General features: G+C 38.2%; 1 protein-coding gene across 2 annotated transcripts; it reads left to right on the forward strand.

The window, feature by feature from the left end:
- The first annotated feature begins 301 nt into the window (after positions 1 to 301).
- Positions 302 to 25914, forward strand: LOC113720651 (uncharacterized). Of its 2 annotated transcripts, XM_027245352.2 has the most exons (20): positions 302 to 511; positions 1088 to 1639; positions 2035 to 2521; positions 5238 to 5322; positions 6175 to 6320; positions 6631 to 6824; positions 6967 to 7097; positions 7199 to 7471; positions 8599 to 8739; positions 10900 to 11151; positions 11450 to 11590; positions 11697 to 11990; positions 12244 to 12417; positions 14447 to 15350; positions 15492 to 15697; positions 16855 to 16959; positions 19681 to 21282; positions 22184 to 23851; positions 23932 to 24157; positions 24872 to 25914. In XM_027245352.2, the coding sequence occupies exons 2-20, from the start codon at positions 1096 to 1098 to the stop codon at positions 25627 to 25629; spliced, it is 8331 nt and encodes a 2776-aa protein (XP_027101153.2). In that variant the 5' UTR covers positions 302 to 511; positions 1088 to 1095; the 3' UTR covers positions 25630 to 25914. The 2 variants fall into 2 exon arrangements, with proteins under 2 accessions (XP_027101153.2, XP_071933021.1); XM_072076920.1 differs by lacking the exons at positions 302 to 511; positions 1088 to 1639 and having other exon boundaries at positions 2252 to 2521; positions 5243 to 5322.
- Positions 25915 to 26500: the final 586 nt, after the last annotated feature.

Consider the following 26500-nt stretch of genomic DNA (forward strand, 5'->3'; position numbering starts at 1 on the left):
ATTAAAGAAATAACGTGCAATTAAACCTAAATAGAACTTTGCGTGTATTATAATTCTATTTCTAACCTTATGTTCCCATTTTCTGCATTACCCACCCAAAAATAAAAGGAAATAAGGGTATAATAGTTATTAAAATATTCACCCATTTACTTGAACGGGAGGAGATGTCAAGTGCAAATATGTGGAAATAAAATGAATTGCCTTCTTTTTATCCACCCAAAAATACAAAGAAACCAAGGGTATAATAGTCATTACAACGTTTCGCTTCCTTTAAACAATGAAAGCCGTCAAGGGTAAAAATGGAAATAAAGAATCCTGCACCGCGGCTGGAACAACGTAAGAGTCCGAGGTATGACGAGTTCGGCAGTTGTTTCATTTGTGTGTTGCATGGCCGTTCTTCTACCTTAGTAAGCACCGAAGTAAATTCACGAACATCGAGGTATTGCTAGAAACGAGGGTTTTTTACCGGAGCCGTGGATTCAAGAATCTAGGGTTTTCTTTAAACCCAGAGGTAACTAAGAGTGCTTCTTGGTATTCCTAGTGTTAATTCTGAGCTTAATTAGTGTTTTTGCGCTTAAAATTTGCACTAGGGAAGTAGGATTGGTTGGAATTTTGCTTTGCATTTTCCGCATTTTCCAAAATTTCGTAATTTCTTTTTTTTTTTTAGGCAAAGAATTTGTAATTTCTTAACTTGGAAATCAAATAATGTTAACTGGATTTGATTTGGCTTTTGGAAATTGCCCTAATAGTCCTGCATTGTGCTATCACTTCGTTCTTCGTTCCCAAGTCTTGAAGTATTAGGGCACCAAGCTAGAAGAAGCAGTTCTACAATCATGTCCTTTTTCTTTTTGTCAAAGAAAGAAGTTTTTTAGGTAGGAAGGGGAGGTGAAAATTGTAATTTAGTGAGGATTTGCATAATGCTTGATTGAGATTCATTGGTTTTAGTTTATAGTATTATGCTTAGAGTGCATTCGGGAAGGGAGATGTGTACCACTTGCTACTACCTAATTGTTAAGGCCCTTAATGTATTTGTCAATTTTGTATCGTATTTTGGAATAGTTAAGCTGAACAATTTAGTGGTTTGCAGCTGAAAGGATGGCTAATGATGCTCGCTCTAGGCAGCGAAATAAGGATTTTGAGGGTGACAGCTCAGGTAAAAGTATGGATAGCGGGGAAGGAACTTTGAACTCTGGCACGTTAAAGGTTGATGCTTCACGTTTAAGGCAGACAACTCAGGGTGCATCATCCTCAGGACAAATGACATCGAGCCCATCAAGTACTAGGAAGTCTGAACGACTTGAAAAGCGGATGCCATCAACACCTCTTCCAGTTGTCAGGAAATCTGAGAGACTGGAGAAACAGAGCGCCCCAAGTCCTTTAAGAAGGTCTGACAGGAGTAGAGCACTTGGTTCATCAACTTCATATGGATCAAAGAGCTTGGAGAAAGTGTCCAGTTCAGCGGACAGAATGAGCAGGCGGGAAAAGAAAGAGAAGAGCGTAAAGCAGTTGACGATGGGAACTGAAAACGTCAACCATGGTGAAAAATGGAACCAAGAATCTTTTGGTGTAAAGAGGAAGAGAATGGATGCTCGCAGTTACAAGGCTTTGTTCAAACGAAAACGAATATGTTCAGCATCAGGTAGGCAAATTTCTCGTGCGAGGCCCGCCACTTAACATTGTGATGACTGTTGAAAACTTAGAATTTTTCACACGGTATATTTTTCCAGTATCTATGTTGGATACAAGCATTTAAATTCATGCTGCATAAATGTTAGTGTCTATAATATTAATTCCAATATCTTGAACTGAGTGGAGAATGATCTTGCTAATTTGGTCATTGGTATTAATCATAATGTATTTTATGATACATTTTAGATGGTTGAAAGCAGTTTGTAGTGTATGTTATGATACATTTGAGATGGTTGAAAGGAGTTGAATCATAATTCATATAACTTTTGGCTGCTTCTGGGTGGTAACAGTCTGATTTGGTTGACCTGAATGTCTTCCTTGTTTGTCATTGTTTACTGCATGCAGGTAGGGAGGACGAGTTGGAAAGACATGACGTGTTGCCTCAAGTTGATAGTGGTGGTAACATGAGTTGTTTAAAACAATTAGAGGACAAGAATGAAGGACATGAATGCGGTATGAGGGTCACAGAAGACTTGAGAGAAAAACCTTTGGAGAGAGCTGTCTCAGGAGCTGCATTTGGTTTGAAAGATTGTGATGCCAAGATCTCTGAGCCCAATATTAATTCTACTACTGGAAATTCTCAGATTCCTGAGATGGTGACGTTGACTTGTATGGCGAGTCCACTTGGTTGTAATACTAAGTTGGAAAGTGGTGCCCGATGCATGCAATCAGAAGAAAAGGGGTCTGCAATTAATGTAGCGCCTGATGTCACAGGAATCCTTGTTAGTAAATCTGTCTCTGCTCCGGTTGCCGAGTCTGATCCTGCAGCATCCAGGGAGAATGATATATATGGCTTTGTTGGGAACTGTGCTGTCTGCTGTAAGAGGCGAAGGTGCTTTGATCCTCTCTCTTTTTGTTATAAAGCCTTGCATATCCTGATTTTGGGGGATCATTTGTTTCATTGCAAATTTTTTGAAATGCTCTCAAATGAGGTTATTATCATGCATCAAGTGTGCACTTTTTTTGTGTGTGTATATTGCTATGTTTGTATTGTTCAGAAAATTAAGGGCATTGCTCCTGGTCTTTCATCGTTTAGACCTAAATACCAATGTAGTCCTGTGCATATTGACCATCTTCCTATTAAGTTAATCTTTTGAGAAAGGAGCCTGATTCATCTCTCTAATAGATACTGATTTATCCAAAAAATTTAAGCATTCCTAGTTTAGTAGTCACCTGATGTATGTCCTTCTCCTTTCCCAGTGCATTCTATATTAACTTCAAGCCAGATGGGATGGGGGGTCAATTTCGAGCCTTTTACAAGCACTTTTTCCATCTCTCTCAAAGTCTCCCATTCTGAGATGTGCAACCCAGATAAACAAGTGTCACTGGAGCAAATCATCCATATTTGTGATAAAATCTTTCCTTTGCAATCTTTGTTTGGGTTTTATTAAGTTTTAGTTTAGAATTATCCATCTCTTTCAGTCCCCTTCTTTATGTGGTGTTTCACTCCTCACATTTAACGAGCATGTTTTCTCTGAATGAGTTATTTGTATAACAGAGTACCAGTTGTATAATCCCATTTTACGGTGTAGGTTGCTGTACTGTCATGGTGCTTGGTCTTACTGTTACATCTTTTGCTTTGGCTTCCTAAGTTGCTGTTGGAAATAATGATCCAGAATCTCTTCTTTACATAATCTCTCGTTCCAGGATCTGCTTTGATGTCATTCTGAACTTCAAGTAAACAGAGCTGAAGTTCTTCCTATTGCTTTTTGATGCTTTTAGATGCTGCTAAGCCAATGGAATTGTCAACCTCTTGTTCTTTTGAGTTATCAATCTTTTCTCTTGTCAATGCCTTTACCTTAGCTCGGTTATACGTGCTGATAGGTTCCCAAGGTCATGGACTTTCTTCAACAGCTCATCAGTATAGTGAATTTTCATTACTGCTTCTTTGAATTCCCTTGTTGCTTATCCCTGTGGTTCAGACATTCCAACCATTTGCAGAGTCCTTTGTCTTTTCCTCCCAATTAAGGATGCCATAGGTGTCAGATTACTGGAGAGCACTTTCATGTATTATCTTGTTTCTGGAGGCTGAAAGAAAATTTCAGCAATTCGTCATATATAAAACTTAACTCCATATAGGGTTGAAAGAATTTCTCATAAATGGAAATCCTAACTTCTGATACTACCTTAGTTCACCTGAAAGAGATTTATGAATCTACCGCAGCAACATACTTCAGCACTTTATTAAATTATAACGTGCGTTTTGAAAATATATTGAGTGTGTTTGGATAGTAGATTATTTGGAATAATTTTTTGAAAAAAATACCGTAGCACATTTTTGATGTGATGTATGTGAGATAAAAAGGTGGTTGGAAAATGTGTTGATTTAAGTAAATAAAATTGTCAAATAAACTACAATCCAAACAAATTAAAATTGTAAACTGGCAGGTGGATGGCACAATAAACTTTGGATGAACACTTGTCTTCATGGTCTTCCTAGTCATATATTTTCAGGGATACCTTTTGGCAAAACAGTTTCTTCATGATCTGTCAGTAGTCTTACTTTTCATGAGATGTCCTTTCTAGCTGTATTATAGGCATCATATCAACTTTTTTAGCAGCCCATCTGTTAAATAAAGGTAACCATGCATGGAAACTAGCTGCCACTATCGTCGAGGATTGCCAAGTGTTCATGGATGTTTACTCAGACAGGAATACTGGAGTTGATTGTCCGGCTAAGATGGGTTCTTTTAACGAGGTTTTCATAGTGTTTGATGTGCCTTCATTTGTGGTGATACAGATTTTAGTACAGGATAGCATTTAGCACAGCCATCTAAGTGTGCACTTTCCTTGAATGAGTACAAATGTATCATTAACTCTAAATGGTGTATTTCTTACTAAGTGTGATTTTGGTTGACTGAGTACAAATCTATGGTGAACTCTTGCTTATATTCATCATATATGAAAGGCTTTAATAAGCTTGTAAATTTACTCCATCTTACTTGTAAAGCTTATATGCTTGTGTTACTGAAGATGATAGGTGTACCTTTCTTAATTAGGTTTTTTGTGCTCTTGATCTGTTATTATATATGCAATTAAGTATGCTTGAGGAAAAAGTAAAGGCAATCAAAATTTCTTCCTTCCTTTATTACTTGAAAAGAAGAAATTGAGCTAATTCATGTTGTTTTTGGTTGTGAGAGGGTATTGTTTCTCTGCATTGTTGGACCTGCCTGGTTGTTTCTTTATTCTTGGATCATATTGCTGATTCAAAGGCAGTCAAATTTTCTCTTTTCTTATCATTTGGAAAGAAGAAATTGAGCTAATTCATCTTTTTTGGCTGTAAGAGGGCATTGTTTCTCTGTATTGTCAGTTCTGCCTGATTGTTCTTTTATTCTCGGATCATATTGCTGTTACATCTTGCAGTATGAAAATTTTCAATTTTTCTTCAAAATGCAAGTTACTGGTTATCAGTAGATTATATGCTAGGCTGTACGGTATCTAAAGCAAGAGATAATGCACACTGGAAAAGTTGTTGGGTGCTACTGCTATCTTTGTTTTTCGACTGGCTTTGTACATCCAGGACCCATAGTATATCATTTTTTTGGCAGGTCAGATTATGATTCACCAAAAGAGGAACTTTGTTCTTGCGGAGCTACTCTGAGCTGTACCTCAGGTGACATCTCAAGAAATAAGGTTAGTTTGTAGTAATGTTATGAATTTTGCTCTATGGTCATAATAGCACAACGTAACAGATGCATTGCTTTATTCTGAATGTGATTTTACCGTAATTGCTGTGAAAAAGATGAACAAAGAATTTTAAGAATAAGCTTGAATTGCTGCCGTGGCATGACAGCTTAATTGCCAAGGCTGATAGTTAAAATTTGCATGCTATCACATGGTTTTATCTCATTAAAAATTGGCCAATTTCTTTTCACTCAATTTGGTTGGTCAAAAAGGAAGTGTTAAGGGATTACATGTAGCTTTTGCGAAGCTTGGGGCCCAATTCTTTTGCATTCAGCTCTTTGCATGGTACATGTAGCTCTTTTGCGAAGCTTGGGGCCCAATTTTTTTGTCAAGCACATGACTATATGGTAAGCTACCTGGTCAAGTGAATTTACTCAATTGCATAGGCTCCTTATATGATGATTTGAGATGTCTTTTGTTTTAGCTGTAGTTTAACACCCTCAATTGCACTGTCATGCTGTTCTGATCAGTCATTTGCTTCTTTTATTCGTAAGAATGAATTTAACTTCTGAACTTAATTATTAAGTTATAATTCTTGGTGTTTTGCATGGGAAATTGCAGCTTAGGTTCTCTTTTCTCTCCTTTAATTATGGTCATTATTTTTTTGTTACATCATTCTTCCTGCACTCATGCTATCTTTTTAAGCCACGTTATTGATGGGAGTATTTTACCATGCAAAACTTTAACGTGGATGTTTGTATAAGTTGCTATTGCAATGTTGTCCACTTTTTGTTATACACCCGCATTCTATGATCTCATTATGAGTGATGATTTTCTTTTTTTGACTCTGTAAAATTTTAGGATAGTGGAAATCTTGAAGCTGCCTTTAATTCAGAATCAGTTGGGAGCCGCAAATGCATTCCAAGATCAAAGGAGACTCTTTCAGTCACCAAGACTGATGTTCAAAATGTGTGCGTGATGTGCAAGAAGGGGGGGAAGCTCCTGTGGTAAATTATGCTTTTATGCTTTTATTGTTTAGACAATTTGGGAAAATGTCTTGGACTAGATTGCATCTGGTACTTTTTCTTTTGTGTGGGTATGTCCCTTTTTGTGCCTTTTCAAGCTTAATTTAGCTTTGTTGTGGTTTCACCTTGTAGTAAGGGAGTTAATGTGTTTGTACTGCTGCTTATGGGGTACCCTTTGACACTAAAATAGATTCGCTTTTTATTGCTTTAGCAGATTTATTCCTTCTCCTGTGATTTCTGTTTGACCTTAGAAGATGCCTCAAACTGTGTGACGGTTTTGCTTACTTTTTAGGTGCTGCAATGGAGAAAGTTGTAGAAGATGCTACCATGTCTCTTGTCTGGATCCTTCTTTAGTTGATGAAACACCTGGAGTCTGGCACTGTGCATCCTGTGTTAAGAAGAAGATAGAATTTGGTGTCCATACAGTGTCAAAAGGAGTAGAGTCCATTTGGGATGTTAGAGAAGTTGTAGTTTCAGATATGAAAGGTCTGGTCTGATTCCTTTGTTTTAAATTGCTTCGTGGGACAAAAATATTTGGCATGATGTTCAGAAATGATTTCTATTACTTGACTGTGATTTATTTAGGAATTATTCTTATTATGCCATTTTTGTCTTTATTGCTTCTCAGGGATACGTAGGCAGAAGCAGTATCTTGTTAAGTATCAAGGTCTTGCTCACGTTTACAATCATTGGGTATCAGAAACATTGATGCTTCATGAATCTCCTTCTCTGGTTGAAAAGTTTAATAGAGAGCATCAGGTCAATATTTTCATGGCTTAAAGTAATTGGATCATTTACTCTGCTTAAAAGTTTACTATACTTTGTTCCGGATATATGGTGATTCTATTTTTGGGCTTCAGATTGTTACATGGAACCCAGAGTGGAGATTGCCACATCGTTTGCTTAGAAAGAGACGTTTAATGTCCTTTAGCCATCAGGAGGAGTATCCAAGTTCAAACAATGATGCTGTTCCCTATTGCCAATTTGAATGGCTTGTCAAATGGCGTGGGCTTGATTATGAGCATGCTACATGGGAGGTTGATAGCATGAAGTTCCTACGTTCACCTCAAGGTCAGAGACTTGTGAGAGAGTATGAAATTCGTCATCAGAAGACAAGAAAAGTGTCTGACAAGGTGACTTTAATTACACTGTTAAATGTGCAACGTACTTTAAATTGTTTTAAGTTGATATCTTGTTAAGTGCTTGTTGGATCAACAAAATGCCTGTAAATTGGCATGCTGGGCATCAGTATTTTCTTTATTTTTACCTCCTTTCTTGAGAACTTTCTTGCTGATTTGGATCTAAGTTCTTTCTGAGGCTGTCCATCGCTGAGAGAGTGGATCTTCATGTGTGTTGCATTTTCTCTTTAGTTTGTCTGGGTATTTTTTTAAAGAGCTGGAGGATATTTGTCTCAACAAGTGATTGGATGTTGAGCTGGATCATGGATGCATTAACTTTGGCCTTTAGTTTCTCCTTAGTGGAATGTAGCCCCAGAAACTTTAGTAAAATTTGAAGGTTTCACCTTGATATGGCGTGCCAGGTTCCTGGATGCATAATTGTGTTGAATCTGGTTTGGAGATTATCATCGGTTCTCCCTCAACATAAAGTTTTAGTATCGTCTTCACCTAGAAATACATGCTAATTTCCACTTAGGGTATTTATTGTTGAAAAGTATGCATATAAATATGCATACACAAAAGAGGAGTTTCTTAAGTGGAGAGTCTTTATAGCAGAGACTTCTATGCTTCTTGCTTTTCATATCCTGGTTACTATTTTGCTTTGTCCTAAAATAATTGTTATGGTTTAAAAATGGAAATAAATAGAGCTCAACTTTCCTATTGTACCCTTCATACAATTCCCCAAAAAAAATATTTTAGCGATGTTCCTTCAGTAAATAAGGTTACAAATCATCTTCATATTTTTGGTAGTTATTCCTTTTCTAATATTCCATAGTCAACTAACATAACATTGGAGTTTGAGGGGCAATAATGGAAAGAGTTGCATTGGTAGTTGATATGTTTTGGTCAAAGTTACTTTTTCTAATCTTTGTGCAAAGTTGACCATGACATATAAAATGGGATGGAGGCTGTATGTTACTAACTGCTCTCTATTTCATCTATTGAGATGCTTATGTTCACTTGTCATTGTACCGAAAGTGAGTTTTGTTGGCAAAAATTTTTTGTGGTGAAAATATGAAGTGTAAAGAGTTGTGCGCGACAGAGTTGCAATTTTCATTTGTCTTTGCTTGCTGATACTGCAGAGTGCAAAGGGAGCTTTTACTGAACTGCAGAAACTTCCACCAGGAGGATCATTTAGAGCTGATGACAATATGTTAAACAATGTGAATAAGCTGCAGGAGTTTTGGTGTAAGAACCAGAGTGCTGTTGTCTTTGATGAACAGGTGAGCTTGTGAGACAGCTATGCTCGAGTTTCTTTCTTTCTGCTTCTTTCATTTTTTGCTTTTTTTAATCTTTTTTGCATTAGGGCAGTCCACATGTTCGCCCTGCCTATGAAATTTCAGAGTTAGTGTCAGCTACCTGCTTTCATGGCTGTGTTGTCACATGCGAATTTGGACCAGATGAAATTTAATGTTGTGCATACATAATTTCTTTTCTGGTTCCATTTGCTCAAGTCACAGATCTTTAGCCTAAATCTTTAAATAGTTATGTTTTTGTTTGAAAATCCAACGGATGTGTTTACAAGTGTCCCTTTTCTGGTAATAATAGCTGCCTTGAGGCTTAAGGTGTTAGCATGGGCTTGTTCAGTTGTATGATTGGAACATTTACGTAACCTTTGGTTGCAAGAAGAAGTGTAGGATATTGAAGGGAGTTATTTTCTTTTTATAAGGTGTCTTGTTGGCAGGAAGGCAGTAAAAAGTTTCCTGCATTTTCCTGCAACTTGTGTCCTTTAAAATTTGCAGTATTTTTTGGGAAACTGGTTAACTATACATAAGGATGTTAAAAACTACAAGTATACCATAACAATTGTAATTGCAGATTCTCAGTCAGATTTTCTCTTGTTAACAGAACACACACCTCTAATAAAAGAATATTAGCTGTTGCTCAAAAGGCAATTTGATTTTAGAAGTGATTTCAGAGGGAGGGATTTTTGTAATAATTCAGCAACAGTACTGAGTTCTTAAAGTAGTCATATTCAAACTTTTTATCAAACTTATCATTATCTATTATATTATAGTTACAAAAGATAAAAGTTGTGCCTCAAAAGAAGAAGCTGTTCTTGTTTACTGACTTCTTAGAAAGAAAACTTCAGACTATGAATTTCTTTCTCTTTTTTTAAGTACACATGAACTGCATGAAATTGTGAGGATGAGACCCAGAGCGTGATGCAACAACAGACATCTGAATGACTATTCATTACCATTCATCATTAGGGGTTGCAGTAACTTAATTGCTGAATAGGTATTGAATGCTCGTGAAATTTTCGGAGTTGATACATCATTGATTTGATTCAAGTACTGCTGCAACTGTTTTAGGTCTGTATTATTTCCTCCTGGTTGTACAGAACGGTAGAAAATGTCTGATTAAAAAACTTACAAGTTAATCTTTATTTTTGCTTAGTGCACTTTTTAGCTTCATTATATTTTGAAAACAACATTATTCGAAGCTAAATAGGCGATTAAACTTTTGGATGTTGATGTGTCAATTGTCTGGTAAGGTGTAAGAGCTGGCTACTGCAGTTGGTTTAATTGATCAATCCTCTTGAAAGTAGCCTATTTGGTTGATTTTGTGATTTGTTGGTTGTTGATTAGAATTCAGGTGCATAGGTCTTTATCGTGTCTTTACTTTTATTGAGTGAGTTTGTGACTTTTGTCTGTTGTACTGCTATTTGGAAATCATTTGTCCTTTCCTTTTGATAGCCCTGTAAAATGTGTTAGTGAATATTTACCCATCTATTCTGTAGAACAGTGAATTTGCAGGAAGTTTCTGGATATCTGTAAGGCACTTAGAACTTGCTTGTGCTCTATGCTGCTTTAGAGCTGGCATGAGAGTAGATGTGTTGTTTTCTGTGTACCAACAATAACCTAATATGTGGTATTGTAGGTAAACTATTAGCAATTTTATGGTATTGTGGGTAATTTTTTAGTAGCCACTTTTTATTTATTTATTTTCCTTTCTTGCAATGAGGAAATTCATGGAAAATGTTAATTCTATCAATGAGATGTAGTTGAGGTGGAGGTTTAATTGTTTTTCTTGATGTCAGTGAAAGTTTGGGTATAAGTCTGAAGGTGTGTCTCCTGCTGTTGACTCAGCTACTCTTTCTCTTGATGAATTTCCCGCTGATTTTCTCCATTGAAAGCTAATGCAGTATTATCATGCATATGGATTATTTGTGCACTTACTGTGTATCGAATGTGGTGCTTGATTGTCTTTGATGGGAGTCTCAATTGCTTCCTGTAAACTATTATTGCTGCTACTTTCAGTATCTTTATAGCAGTTTGCTGTTAATGGATCATCTTTGTGTCTCGAGTAGGAAGGCTGAACTTTTGGCATTTATTTTTCCTCAAGAAAGCTAAGATGTAGCATTGACTATGTCTTCGCAGGATCGATTGGAGACTGTGATCTTATTCATCAAAGCATTGTCTGAACATCATCAGCCTTTTCTCATTGTTACAACTTCCGCTGCTTTGTCCCAGTGGGAAGTTGAATTTATGCGAATAGCACCGTCAGTTGATGTCATAGTTTACAGTGGAAATAGGGATACCAGGAGCATCATCAGGACACTGGAGTTCTATGATGAAAGTGGTGGTATATTGCTTCAAGTATTGTTATCTACTATGGAAATTGTTAGTGAGGTATGGTCCTGTTTCAGTACATTGCTGCACAATCTTTTAGGCCACAGAACATTTAGATGATAATTGGTTCTGTGTCCAAGTTGTTAGTAATCACAAAATTTTTGGGGATTGAGTTCTACTTCTTTAGGATGTGGCAGCAACTGAATATTCTGTGTAAGATTCTTTGCAAGTCAGATGTTATTTTTACAGTATAGATGGGGTGTTGGGAATGTGGGAAATTTTGTGTGGAAGAAAAAGTGCTGGTACAGTGATGGGTTTTATGGTCTTTGATTTGTGCTGGTTTTGCTATTGGCTGCAGGATTTACAAACTTTTAAAGAGATTAAATGGGAAGCAGTTATAGTTGATGAGTGCCAATCTAGGAGTATGAACACAAATGTGGCACTTATTAAGGTGCTTCAAACGAATGTGAGGCTGCTTCTTTTTAGCAGTCAACTAAAGGTACTTTTCTCCTTTTAGCTTTTTCTAGTTGTTTGATTCGTGTGGAATGTGAAGGAGATTTAAGAGAGGGAAATAAAGGGGCTGTAAAACCTTCCAAAATGCGCAGGATGTTGTAGCTGAGTACCAGTATGTTTTGTCATTGCTTGATTCTTCTGGAGATCTGAAGTTGAACCTGAGTGATAATCTTGTTAAACTGAAGGAGAGCTTATCACATTTTACAGCATATGGAAGCAAATTTGGGTCTTCTAAGTTTGTGGAGTACTGGGTTCCTGTTCCGATATCAAACTTGCAGCTGGAGCAGTACTGTTCCACGCTAGTTACAAACACTATTGCTCTTTGCTCTCCTTCAAAGAGGGATGGTGTTGGGGCCCTCTTAGATATTCTGAAGACACTTCGGAAGGTATACACAATCGGTTTGCAGCTTTGCATATAATTTTTTCTGTGTTTTACAGTACGCAATGCTATTTTCACCCATATGTGTTTGCAGTCATGTTATCTAGCTCGAATATGCTGTCTTTGTTCTCTTTAAGGGAACCTGTCTTGATTTCCTCTTTTACATCTAATAATTAGAGAAGGCGTGCTAAAAACATATGTAGTCTTCTTACAGTTGAACTGGAAATATTTTAATTTTCATTTCTGGTTTTCCTTTACAGTGTTGTAGTCATCCCTATACTGTGGACTTGTATACTAAAACCTCAGTCATTAAGGGACTCCAAGCACCTGAGATGTTGGATGTTGGAATAACGGCTAGTGGCAAACTACATCTTCTTGATCTGATTCTTTCTAAGATTAGAAGACGGAAGCTTAGAGTTCTCATCCTTTTCCAGGTATATAATTTGTCTATTCTGTTGACATACAATTGTGGAACTTTCTGTCTCCGGGAAATTATTTTTTTGTTGCTACTGCTGCTGCTGCTGTTGTTGAATTTTCCCTTTTTCTTTCAAAGAACACAATTTTTTTTTGGGGTGAGGGTGGTTGGAGAGGAAATAGCAGGCAGGGAATGGTAGTGACTAGGATTGAACCCCTTTTAAGACAGATCGATGGCGGTGGCTATATTTGGTTTCAAGCACATCATCCTGATTGTTGGATGTTGTAATCTAAGGAAACAGCAGTTGTTTGAGGATATGTCTGAAGTGGAAATTTTTCTTAGTGCAAGAAAACAAGTGAACCAAAAGTATGACAAAGAAAGAGGAGCTCATATTTGTTTTCCCTCCTATTATTCCTACTTCCTTCCAAATGGTGAATACCTCCTGTCATTTTCTTTCCCTTCTTGTCACCACAAAGAGCGTATAAAGAATTTTCTGAACATTTTGGGATCAGTAAAACCTGCCCCTTTTCAAAGCGCAGTTGCATTTTCAATGCCATCCCATGAACAAGAAGAATGCAAAAGGAGATGAGGAATTGATTCCTTTGGTTTTGTACTTATATCACATGGAACTTTGGGAGTGCCTACCCCTTGCTCTGCTTTGGTCCAGCATTTGTGATGATACACCTTTAAGTGCTGATTCTTTTGGTTTGCCGAGGAATAAGTTTGCATTTAGAGACCAAAAAAGGGGTTGTCTCTAGGGTTTGTCTCCTTCATGTTCGGCAAATTCTTGTCCATAGATCCTTAAATATGAAGCCTTTTATCTTTGTGAATGATGCAAATTCTTTGAGAGGTTTTTTTTTTTTTTTTCTAATTTACATCTTCATTCATGATTCCCTCAAGTGTGAAAGGTGTTGAAGTAAATTTTGTGGGGATAAAATGGAGAAGAATTATTGTAATCTTGTTTTTTTTCTCAAGACAGATTTGTTATTCTATTAGATCCGATCTAGTCTGCATGGCTTCTTCCTAAAGCTAGTTGTATACAACCTTCCCCTTTCTAGTTAAAACCCTGCTGTCAGCATTGAACCTTGATCTTCTGATTTTGGTGGAAGTATAAAGAACCTTCAGTTTTTCGTATGAGCCAATTTTTGGAAGTGGTAACATAGCTGAGGCAAAGCAGGATATGGAGACTTTGGTTGAAAAATATAAGAAGAGTAAGTGCTTTCTCTTACAATATGGCATTGAAGTCATTCTGTAAGACAGTTAAATTCTATTTTAAATTCTGTTGGTGGCCCTCTAACAATCTTACCTGTATTCCCTTTTGAATTGGTGGTTGACAGGAAGGAATAGCTGTAGTTTATTTTGGAGCAGTATAGTAAATTAATGTGGTTGTTTGTTAAGCAGCAGGTGTAATAATCTGGAGTATACTAGTATCTCGGATTTTATTTTCTTTGGAGTGCCAGGTGGACTGTTGAGTATTTCAGTAAATGTCATCGCATGTGGTCACAGAATCTGTGTGAACTATTTTCCCATTTGATTTTTTTGGGCCAAATTTTATTTGTACTATATGGGACATCTGGATCCGTAAGGAACACATTATTTCTAGGGTTTGTCAATTAATGTTTATTCGCGATTCTTTTGATGGTTGCGTCTTAGGTTTCTTGGGCCTTTGACTTTCTTCTACTTGGGGAAGTGTTGAGTTATGGCTGCAACTGTATTATTGTGGTTCAGTTTCATTTGTTAAACTCCAGATCTCTCTTTCTCTCTCTCTCACACACACATGCATATGTGCAGACATTCTTTTATCATTCTTTTAATGGTCTTTCACATGCATGAAGATATACACATGGAGGGGAATTGGAAATACATTCTTTTTATTTGAAGTTGGAGGAGGATTCATCGTGTTTGCATAGTGTATTGTTGCGCCTTTTACTGACAGCTTGCGTTCTTCTATGGGGAATCATTTTCAAGCATATGCATTTTGGGATAGACCTGTTACCTTCTTCTGTCATAGCTTATAATTTGCTTTTGTTTTCCCTTTCCAATGATAGTCAAATGGCAGTTCTGAGGGAACACCTATTGGAAGCATATTGGAAGATTTTCTGGCTCAAAGGTTCGGACAAAATTCTTACGAGGGTTTTGGAGCAACTTTTGACATACCGACAAAAAGACAGGCTACTATGGACAGGTTCAACAGTAAGGAAGGCGGAGAGTTTGTGTTTTTGTTAGACATTCGGGCTTGTATGCCAAGCATCAAGTTGTCAGTGGACATTGTTGTCTTGTTTGATACTGACTGGAATCCTGCAAATGACATGAAGGCTCTACAACGAATTTCCTTCATTTCACATAGTGACCAGATCAAAGTTTTTAGGCTCTATTCATCGTATACTTTTGAAGAAAAAGTATTGATACTTGCAAAACACAACAAGAATGTTGAAAGTAACTTGCGAAGCACAAGTCGTGCTACTGATGACACTCTTCTCATGTGGGGTGCCTCATATTTGTTTAGGAGGTTGGACAAGTATCATGCAGAAAAGAGCACTGCATCTGCTGCCGATGTTTCATCTGGACAACAGTGCCTATTGGATGATATTGTTAAGGATTTCATGGCCAAACTTCTCGATGTTTCTAAGAACAACAATGAACATGATTCTATAATTTCAAAAGTTTTTCATAGTGAGGGTGTTTACCATTCAGATTGTTTGTTGCCTGGGGAGAGAGAGGTTAAGTCAGCTGATGGAGAAGAACGCCAGATATACTGGAAGAAGCTGTTGGAGGGACGGAATCCTCGGTGGAAATTGTTGCCTGGATCAACTTTGAGAAGCAGGAAGAGAGTTCATTATGCTGAGAATGATGAACCTGCAAAGAAGCACCAGAAGGTGTTAGATGGTTCTGATTCTCCATCTTTTCAACCTGAGCTTGAAGAAAGAATTCAAGCTCCAGGATCAAAGGCAGGTAAATGTTACAGGAAATGCTCACTGTCATACTTGATAAATCGAAAGCTTTTATTTACTTCATCTTCTTCCTAGTTAAGTTGTTTCATCTCTTTGATTGGTGAGAGGGTCTATACTTAAGCAGAGGCATCTGTGTCTGCAGCTGCCAATCAATCTGAGTCTTTGCCAATATCAGTTTCTTGTACATTGGGCGATGCAAGCAAAGCTATTCCTCTTTCTGGTGAGAATCCTTTCTCACATGAGAGTGACATGGCTCATCTTGAAGAAAGAACACCAAATGAACAGAAGAGCCTTCATATTCTTCTGAGAGCAGAGATGGCTAAACTTTGTGATGTTCTAAAGCTTTCGGTAAATATCACATTCTTTTCCCATTTTTGTTGTTACTTTCTTTTTGACATATATGGGGCATGGATTGGGCTTAGGAATGAGTGAGCTGGTACGGGCTGGGATGGATGATAAGAAATATTAAGGCTGGATAATGTTGAATTCTACTTGTAGTAAACTTTCTCCACTTTTTGTTGTTCATTGATATTTGGATATTAGGAGTTAAGGTTGATGACTTGGGTAGTGCTTGGATAGTGAAATGCTTTATGAAGAATTATAGAGCAGAATGTGATTGTTTAAGTACGTATTTCTTTCTTATTATTCTGAGAGATTACTTGCATGTGATGGGTAGTCATTGGCCTCTAATAATTTCCTTTTCCATTTTTTACTATTATAACTCATTCCCAAAATTACATGCTATCTTTGGGAGGTGGTTTGTAGTGCAATGCTTAGATTAAAAAACCTAGGAATGGCAGCCAATTTTAAATAAAAATGTAAAATGAAATCATGTTTGTTGATGTAAGAATCTAGCAGAACCTTTTGCAGTGTTATTAAGGTGTCAACTGGACATTTTGTTTGAAATTCAAGCTTGTTTCTTCATCTCGGTTTTGCCTATATGAAGACTTATGGTCAATGGCATTCCTATGGTGGGAATGGGAAGCAGCTTGATTTGCTTCAGAAAACTTTTCATGCTTGCCTCCAGTTGCTGATTAATGTTTGGTAAATGAACTCTTTTAGCTGAGGTAGTTTCTTTATAGTCTTGAAGATGACAGCGCATGGTAATTTGCTATACATTGGAAAAAATGGAACTGCACAATCTCTGTGGAGCATTGTGGTTTGCACCTCCAATTATATCAACTGCATGCACTTGTAGTATGCCTATTCTGTTATCTGGGATGCTGATTCTGCACTTGTGTGGAAATTCAGTGTCAAGTACTGCCACGAATTTTCCATTTTTAACTTATGTCCATCATTGACAATTCTTCCTCTAGTTTAGTTGAAGCCAATGGTTACTTTCCATGTTATTCTCCTATGCGGATCATTATTTGTCTTGAACTAAAATGTCCCTGCTGGTTAGACAAGTATGTCCAAGCACCTAGTATGTCTAATTCTGATGTTTGGCTGTTTGAAATGCTTTTTTTTTGCAGTCTCTAATGTGTGGTCCACTTTTCTAAATGCAGAATGGTGTGAATTCTATGGTACAAAACTTTCTGGAGTATGTCATGGAGAATCGTCATGTTAACAAGGAACAAGCCTCTATCCTACAGGCTTTTCAGATGTCTCTGGTTCGTATTTTCTGCCTCATCTATCTTTTGTGTCGTGCTCTGGACTGATCATTTATTCGTCATTCCCTTAGATGATACCTAAGTGGGTTCACTATTAAAAGAACACTTATCCTAAGTTTCAACTGTTGCAGCCTGGTTTGTTTATGCTTACTGACACAGATGACGTTACATTACCCTAATTTTTCAAATTATTCTGTGGAAGACATTTCCAACTAACTTTATGGTTGGGATACTTAGGGCTTAATAGTGCAAGAGAAATTGCAAAACGATTTTTTCTTTTTTTGGGGCAACATTTTATTGAAATGCGGGCAGCTATGCATCCCACCTTTCCACACCCATCTTCAAGGAAGATGATTTACTCATTCTTCTTCTAGTCTTCTAGGGACATTTACGTGAGAAACTCCTCTTTGCCACCCACACTTCCCTCTTCCCACCAAAAGATTGAGCGGGAAAATATCCTACAAGTTTAAGGGTGATGCTTCAGAATGATGAATTGGGTTCAGTATCCATGGATTGTAGATTTAGTTGCCATCTCTGGTTTGCCTTGAGTTCAGTTTGTTATCTTAACGATCCACTACCCGTGGTAGCATTAGTTGGGCAACCCATTTCCTCTTTTTTAGGCAGGTTTTGCTGATTTATCAATCTCTTTTGTATGTTGCAGTACTAGAAGTTGTGAGAAAGGAATGCTCAGTTCATAGTCCTCATAGGCTTTAGTCCTGTAGTATTTTCTTATTACCCTTGCATGTCTTCCATGAACTAATCAGCATGCCAAGATCATAACATTGTCAAATATCATCATATTAGCTAGTGTCTTAAATATTATTTGTTCTAATTTCCTAACAGAGTTACCTATCAGGCTGGTTATGAAGAAGACAGGTGCAGTTATGTATGAATGTTTGCCAATTCCTTGGGTTTTTATGGAGTCATTTCCCTGAATGCCTTCTATGGTTTAATTAGCTACTAAAGTGTGTAATGTTGATATGCATTGAGGGTCATGCAATTAGAAAGATTCGGTACCATGAGAGTTTCATTTTCTGATATCATAATTACTCAATGAAACAACTTGACGTGCATATAAATTTCTTTAAGTAGAAGCTTTCTTTATACAGTCTATTACTTTGCATGGTCTTTCTTTCTGCAATATCTGTTGATATACAGTTGTGAATCAGTTGGGGGTTAGGAATGTAAAGTAGAGACCCTTAGAGGATCGCTTTTGGTCTCATGGCATGAATTAGGGTGGCGTTTGGTTCAAGGATATGAGAATCAGGATTTGGAATCATGTCCAATATTTATGTTTGGCGAATGGGTATGGGGTTTGAATTTTGGAATGATTTCTAAAAACTTGGTAACTCTCATTCCTGAGTAAGTTGGGAGGTTTTGTCAAATGCTCCATCTGATTCCAAAATAAGTTTGTTAAACCTTTTTTTCGATCAATCACCTTCCCTTCTCTCTCCTCTGACCGACTCCTTCCTACTCCCTTTCCTCTCCTCCCCCCCCCCCTTTCACCCCCAGTAAACACATTCCTCTTCTCTCCTCCAAAAATTCCCCTCTTCTTACCTCCAGTATGCCCCTTTTCCCTCCGATTTCTCATCCTCCGTCCACCTTTAGCATTGACCAGTCTTCCCTTCAACACACCACTTCTCACTTACTGTCAAGTCATCCCCAATCCTTACCCCAATTGACTTCTTCCTTCTCCTTGTGAAATCAAAGTGATGGCTCATAGCAACATTGAGATGTGGCATTAGGTGGACAATATTTGGGGCTGCTGGAGATTAAATCTCAATGGAGGATGGAAATTGCTATTTGGTTCCTTGGATAATTTTTGGATTTTTCTACTCGTGTTCCAGGTTCCAACTATTGGCAAGGAGAAATGTAAAGACGAACTTGCCAAATCTTCTATTTGGGAGTTTATGCTGTTGATTGGTGATTGGAGAGTAAAAAACCAAAAAAGGCTCAAGATTGATATAAGCAGAGGAAACATACTGTGAAAAGAAAAACAAAATATTAATTTTGAGTCCCATTCCAATGGATTTTGTACCAAGCACTAATAATTACAATGATCCCAGTCATTTATACCCATGCCGATTCTCTTTATATCATTCTGTTTCCAATTCCAATTCTGGAGCATGAATAAACACCCCCTAAGAAGATCCATGGCAGTATTCTGAAGATTGACATTAGTAAATGTAGTAGGTGCTCCTCTCTATTCTTATCTATCACTTGCTTGGATTTGCTAACAGTCAAGCACTTCCATGGGTCTATAGATTCCCTCTGCTCTAAGTCTATCTCGTTAAAATAAGTGTGTCATCTTATTGTCGCATTAAGCAATTTTATCCTAGTGCTTGTATACCAATGATTTGAGCCAATTTAATTGATTTTACGGCTGGACATATGCTGTTGATATTTACTGTGTGAGATTTTGATTGGAAGTGACATTTTTATGCGTGGGCACTTCGTGAAGACATTCTTTTGACCATAATGTGATATAGTTATTTATCATGGTATCATTATGTAGAACTACTCTGAATGCATTTAGCATCTCGTAGTTGGCCATCCAGTGGCTTCTGAACATGCAGAACTTTTGTGGATGAGTAATCTCTTTTGCATGCTCAGCTGCAAGCATACAAATTTATTGAAGTTTAAAGAAGGCTGATGAGTGTCAATGTTTTTGCCTCTGGGAATGATTATAATAATATGATGTTTCATTACTTTATTTTCCAGTGTTGGATTGCAGCTTCAATCATGAAAGAAAAAATTGATCGAAGGGATTCTCTTAATCTAGCGAAACATATATTGAATTTTCAATGCACCAAAGAAGAGACAGACATAGTTTATGATAAATTACGGCCATTGAAGACCAAATTTTTGCAGCTTTTAAGAAACAAGAATGGCTTAAAGCCTTCAAAGAGTGTTGTATCAGCATCAGAAGATGTTACAGAACAGTCACTAAAGGCTGGGGAGCCACCATCAGAGTTTTTTAAGCTGCAAAATGTGAAAGTTGAAATTGAAGAGAGCTCATTTAATCTGGAACCTTCCCAGTGGGGAACAATAGATCAGTTAACAGTACATGATGTGGTTAGAAAGAAGTTCAAAAAGTTACAGAAGAAACGTGATAAAAACATGTTAAAGCTTCATCAAAAGCAAGAGGAGGAAATTCAAAAGTTCCACGAAATGCGAGAGCAGACGAGGATTCAATTAGAGGATGAACACCGGCTGGAGTCAGCTTTCATACGCACAACATACAATCAAACTGCAATGGAGATGGATAAGCTTAAGATAGCAGACAGTGAATTTGAGAAGAAAATTCAAGAGCATGAATGTATCATGGAAATGCAACTTAAACAGCTTGAGGCAAGGCATGCAGCTGCAATTGAAGAAGAGAGTAAAAGAGTTGCTAATTTTTTAGCCATGATGAAGTCTGGCTTGAGCGAACACAGAAATGTCAATGAGCAGCATATGCATGGATCTGAATATTGTGAAATGGGGTCGTCTGAGGGTTCTGGACGTATTACTTCAGAGTATAGTGAGAATGAGGTCCTTCATTCTAGACCTGATTTGGGAGAACAAAGTCCTGATAGAATAGTGCATGTAAGTCGAGGTAGTATTGTGATAGTGTCTCACATACCAGTGACTGCAGCAGATGATGCTACTGGCTATAGTACGCAATCTAAAACAGTACCCATTGCAGTGAATTCAGTCTCAGATGAGGCATTAGAGATTGTGGCAGCTGAAGCATCATCTGTTACCAGAGTTGACCAGTCCAAAGAATCAAGTCGCACCTCTAACTTTACTCCTGAGGTTAATGCAAAGCATGCAGGTTCTTGTAGCGTTCCTGATGAAACATCACCTGTTTTGCTGCATTCAACTTCTGAAAAGGCGTTGGAGACTATACCAGTTGGCGCATCATCTTTTATCATATTTGATCAGCCCAAAACAGCAGAATATTTATCTCAGACATCCCAGGAGATTACTCCTAATTGTTCCTCTAATAGAGCTGAGGAGATCGTTTGCATTAATCTAGCTACTTATAATGGGCAAAATACTCATGAAATTTCATCAAGTGGTCAAGATAATGAGATACCTTTAGGGCTGCCTAGGACAGCTGGATCTGAAATTGGGAATGCCTTCACTTCAGAAATGGGTGCTCTTCTCGAGTTTAATACAGAAAATGGTACAGGAAATTCAATAGGTTCTGATGTCGGGGGGAACCAGGAAGGTCGGACTCATAACTCCATTTGCGGAACTGCTCTCTCTGGACAAATGCAATCAGTAGATCTAATTATGGTGCAAACATTTCCTCCTCCAGATTCGCCTCCACAATGTGTACGTAACAATTTCTCTAGCCAAACCCTCTCAATTTTATTCTTTTTAACAAAATCCATTGCAGCATTGGAGGTGCAATGAAAGATGTTTTCCTCAATCAATTTTGTATAGGTGTATTTAATATTTATGATTGATTTTAATTGATTTTTATTACATGGATTAGTTTTGATTTATAACAGCCAACAGTTTTCACAGTTAAAATATTAGTCACCTACTTGAAAATAGATTTATTACTTGAGTATGTTTTACAGGAAAGTGAGATTTGTTGTAGTGTTCAAGTTAATTGAAGAAGGTGTGGTTTGCAACTTTTGTTCAGTGCACTTAGATTGACAGTTTATGTTATGTTATAGTTAAAAATCATTCAGTCTTGAGGATTCTGAATGTTATGTTGGCAATTGTCAAAGAAGGGAAGTTGAAAGTCTATTTTGGAACCGGATGAGTAAGTAGTGTCATTGTATGTGAATTAGTTCGTCTCTGCTTTCCATGACTTTTTGGACTGGATGAGTAACTAGTTTCATTTTATGTGAATTACTTCATCTCTCCTTTTACTGACATTTTGGAAATGGATGAGTAACTAGTGTCATTTTATGTGAATTAGTTGATCTCTCCTTTTACTTTCTGCTACATTTAAATTTCTTTGTCTTATGTTCTTTGTTAGGTTGAGATTTGTTAACATTATCACAGTTAAGCTGATGTATGTACAATAGATTAATAAGTATTCGACAATTGAAATATGGGCCTTTGTCATTTGTCCGGTTGTCTAGTGTTTTCAGTGCTGTCGAGAAGGTAGTTCAAATGTGGTCTAATATGGATATTATTATTTGGAGAATGTTAAAGTTAGATATTAAATTGTTAGGTGATGCATGATGAATTTCCTAATATGGATTCACCCTATATGCAGATTGAAGACTTGCCAATTGCAGGAGATCTGAATACAGCAGTGGGATTGGTAAGCTCTACACCGCTTGAAGCTGGATTAAACATTCAGTTAGATAGTGAGCAGTTGCAGCTGGCTTCCAGTTCTTCATCTCCTGAACAAAGTCAACCTGCTGCTGAAGCCGTTCACCAAGTTCCAATTGAAGGGAGTAATTCTCTACAGAACTCTGATGCTTCTCCCCAATTCTTTGAGAGGTCGGCGAAGCTTTCTCATGAAGCTGTTTTGCTGGCTGGGGAAAACTTGGTGCAGCTGGTTTCTGAATGTTCACCTCCCGTCTGCAGTCAATCTACTGCTGCTAATGCTGTTCGCCAAGCTCATACTGAGACTTCTGAGGCTTGTATTGGAGAGAATTTGGTGCACCCAGCTTCCGATTTTTCTTCACGTGTCTGCAGTCAACCTGCTACTTCAGAAGCTGTTCAGCAAAGTCATGTTGAAGGGAGCAACTCTAGACAGACCTCTGACACTTCAACCCAATTAGTTGAGGAATCACTGGAGCTTTCTCACCAAGCTCTTTCTCAGGATGGAGAAAACTTGGTGCAGCTGGCTTCCCACTATTCATCTCCTGCTCGTAGTCAACCAACTTTTGCTGAAGCTGCTTACCAAAATAATGTCGATGGGAGCAACTCTGTGCAGACCTCTGAGGCTTTGACAGTGGATCGCTTGGTGCAGCTGGCTTCTAATCTTTCATCTCCTGTCTGCAGGCTGCCTCCTATAGCTGAAGCTGTTCACCAAGGTCAAATCAAAGGGAGAAACTCACTGCAGGGCTCTATCCAATTGGTTGACACGTCTGCAGAGCTTTCACTTGATAATGTTCCCCAGAACTGTGAAAACTTGATCCATCCCGCTTCCAATAGTTTTACTCCTCTGTTTAGTCAACCTACTATGGCTGCATCTGTTGATCAAGGCCATATTGAGAGGGCCAACTCGCTGCGGATCTCTGAGGCTTCCAATCTTTCATCTCCTGTCTGCAGGCAGCCTACTATAACTGAAGCTGTTCACCAAGGTCAAATTGCAGGGAGCAATGCACTGCAGACCTCTGAGGCCTCTATCCAATTGGTTGACAGGTGTGCAGAGCATTCACGTGATGATGTTCCCCAGAGCAGCGAGAACTTTGTCCATTTTGTTTCCAATTGTTCATCTCCTCCTGTGTGTAGTCTTCCTTCTGCAGCTGAATCTGTTGATCAAGGCCATATTGAGACGGACAACTCGCTACAGACCTCTGAGGCTTCTTCCCCTGTGGTTGAAGGGTCAGTGGTGCTTTCTCAGCTAGCTGTTTCTCTAAATGGGGAAAACTTGGTGCCGCCTCCTTCAACTGAAAGCAGATCAGGCTTAAATTTACAGACAATCACTGGAACTAATCATGACTGCATTGCGGAGCTGTCTGTGGTGTCCCACAATAGCGTGGTTCCAACTCAAGCGGTTGACAATGCAGCTGAACTCATTAACCAAGCTCTACAACAATCCAGGCCTAACGTGGCCGTAGCTGAAGGATCAGCTCACCTTTCAGTACGTCAACCGCACCAGGTAGCTTCCTCAAATCTACCTCTACCTCTTCAGGTTGACCCACTTCAAAATGAATTGGAGAGGATACGTAAAGAAGTGGAACAAACTACTACACTTCATGATAGCACGGTAAAGTTTAAGCTTGCTTCTTGGTTACTGCACGTGTAGAGCAAAATCTTTTTCATGACAGCTTTTTTGGCATTCAACAGAAGCTGCGGTTTCAATCTGAATGTGAAAAGGAAATAGAGGAAATGATTGCTCAAATTCGTAGCAAATATGAAGCAAAACATAGAGATGCTGAGACAGCATTTCTGTTGAAAAAGACTGAACTGGATACAAACCAGAAGAAGGTTCTTATGAACAAGATATTAGCTGAAGCTTTTCGCTCTAAATGCTTGGATCTTAAGCCTTCTGCGGTTTTATCGATGCAGCAAGGTACTGAGCTTTTGGCATGTCTTGATATGTGTGAAATGTTACAGCCCGTGTTTTATGTGTTGGGGTTGATACAGTATTAAGCACTTAATTCAACCATTGTAAAGTTGGCATTCTTGTTTGGCTTATTAGATCTTGCATTGGCACTTTATGTTTGCAATGCTAATGTATCATAATTTTTTACTAATGTCTGGTTAATTGCTCCGGAGTCAAAATGTTCTTTAGAGTATTAGAAACTTTGGACTAATCCTTCAAGCTTCTTGATGCTCCTCCTGCCTGACCCGAGGAAGACACTTCTCAAGTAGAAAATTTAAAAAAAATTGCTGATTCAATATCTAAACTGCTGATCTTCAAGTGTATTTGCAGTCAAATTTATTCCTTGATCTAAGTTTGTAACACTTGACTCTTTTAAGCTTTAAAGTCAAGGATATGCGACTGAACGTTAATTTTGCTGAATTGACTGAATTACTTTTATCTTCTTTTGAAATAAGAACTTTTCTATGTGGCATATCCTCTTATTATTTGGTAAAGTATCTGTGTGTGATTTTCCAAGACAAACTGATTTGGAACTTTTCAAAGATGAAAAATGCCACTAGTGCTGGACCTTTATCTGAACTATTAATTGGTCTTTTCTTTTGGTTTTATCTTTTTGGGGATTTTTTTTTTCTATTTTTAGAAATTTTGAGATCTAAATTTAGTACATGTTCTTTTCCGCAGGTGCTCCTGTCAGTTTCATTCAGCGGGTGAATCAGTTATCCTTGCAGCCTACAGGGAGACATCCCTCTGTTGCTACCTTGTCTCCTGCTGGCCTACCTTCTGTGAGTCAACAGACTGCAATGCCACCTGTACAATCTCTTCATCGTTCTTCAGGACTTTTTCCAAGTGTTCCTGCAAGACCTCCCCAAATCAGTGCCATTACCCCTTCTACTGGTGGTGTTCGAGTTAGTGGAGAGAAGCGTGCGCCAGCCCCACATCTTCAACCTTTCAGACTACCTGGTTGCACGTCTGCAGCTGCTAGTAGCTCGTGCATTCCCGGCAATATTCCCAATCAACAGGTGCCAATCAACTTGCCTGCAAGATCTGTGTCACTTCCCCCTGTTCCAAATCAACAACCACTGCCATTGCCTTCACAATTCTTGCTGCAACAAAACCCCTTACCCCCAACCCAACCAACAGCTGCACTGCAACCGAGCAGGATCAGTCAAGCTGTTTCTAGTAGTAGGCCTTCTCAACCTGAAAGTGGAGTTCATCCAGGTTGTCATAACCCCAGTCAATCTGCGGTGGAGTTGCTCATGGATATTGATAATCAAGCTGGTGGCCATCTGCCTACTATATTGCAGCACTTAGCTGGCTCTGGTTTAAATACGAGCATGCTAGATCCATCAGTCACCAGAGCACCGGGTAATGTGGACCGTAGTCTAAAACTTCCAGCTGTAGCTTCTGATGTTGTTTGCTTGTCTGATGATGATGACTGACCAATGTAAAACGCATGTAATGTTGCCCACTGGCAAATGCATATCTTTTGCTAAGTAACCTGTCTAGTGTGTTTTCAGTGGGACGTTTGATCATGTCCCTCTATAAAATGGAATGGAAGTTGTGGTACATGTTCAGCTGACAGCTTTCCACAAGAGCTCTCACTAATCCTGTTAGTTTACAAATGACAGTTGCATATGACTTGTTAACAGCTAATAAACGATTTGTCAACAGTATGTTTTGAGATCTTAAGGCATGCGAAGGAAGCATATTCGTTAATTCAGTCATTTGGGATGGAGCAACTCTATATTTTAAGGGCCCTGTATATATTCCTCTTTTGTTTAAATGGGTAGCGTTCAGTCCACCTTAAGATTGACTTTTTCCATGTATCCTGAGGTATACATATGTGTAGACGTAGTACCATTTTTTTCTTTGTTTGCAAGTTGGTCTCATACTCAGCATGAATGAATCCATTCCTCTTCATCGGGGGTTGTCCGATTTCCATTCCTCTTCACCTGAATAGAATTTTCAGTTACTGTCATTCATCGAATCAAACTCTCGACTCTCGTAGCGGGCTGCAGCCTTCGGAATCATAATCAAACACGAATAAGTTGCAATTTCTGGTTTTCTGGCATTAAATTTGTTGATCCCTGATGCTTGACTAGATTCAAACCTTTTTTGGTGGTATGAATATCCCCCAAAGATGTATGATGGCTGCTTTCAAACTCTAATGCAGGAAAGCCGCTTCAGACTGCTTTCCATGGAAGTTGCTGGCTACGATTAAAAGTTGGATACATGTAATAGAAAATGTAGCTATTTATCTTCTTTAGTGGATTTAAGGACATTTCCTGAAATTAGTGTGTCACAACTGCA

The sequence above is a fragment of the Coffea arabica genome, chromosome 1c, assembly GCF_036785885.1.
Source record: "Coffea arabica cultivar ET-39 chromosome 1c, Coffea Arabica ET-39 HiFi, whole genome shotgun sequence".
Taxonomy (NCBI): Eukaryota; Viridiplantae; Streptophyta; class Magnoliopsida; order Gentianales; family Rubiaceae; genus Coffea; species Coffea arabica.

Bases quoted from the DNA above. Each gene is read 5' to 3' on its own strand.
- LOC113720651 (XM_027245352.2), top strand. From the start codon at position 1,096: ATGGCTAATGATGCTCGCTCTAGGCAGCGAAATAAGGATTTTGAGGGT. The intron at 6,321-6,630 runs GTAAATTATGCT...CTTACTTTTTAG, and splicing joins AAGGGGGGGAAGCTCCTGTG to GTGCTGCAATGGAGAAAGTT. The intron at 16,960-19,680 runs GTTCGTATTTTC...TTTATTTTCCAG, and splicing joins AGGCTTTTCAGATGTCTCTG to TGTTGGATTGCAGCTTCAAT.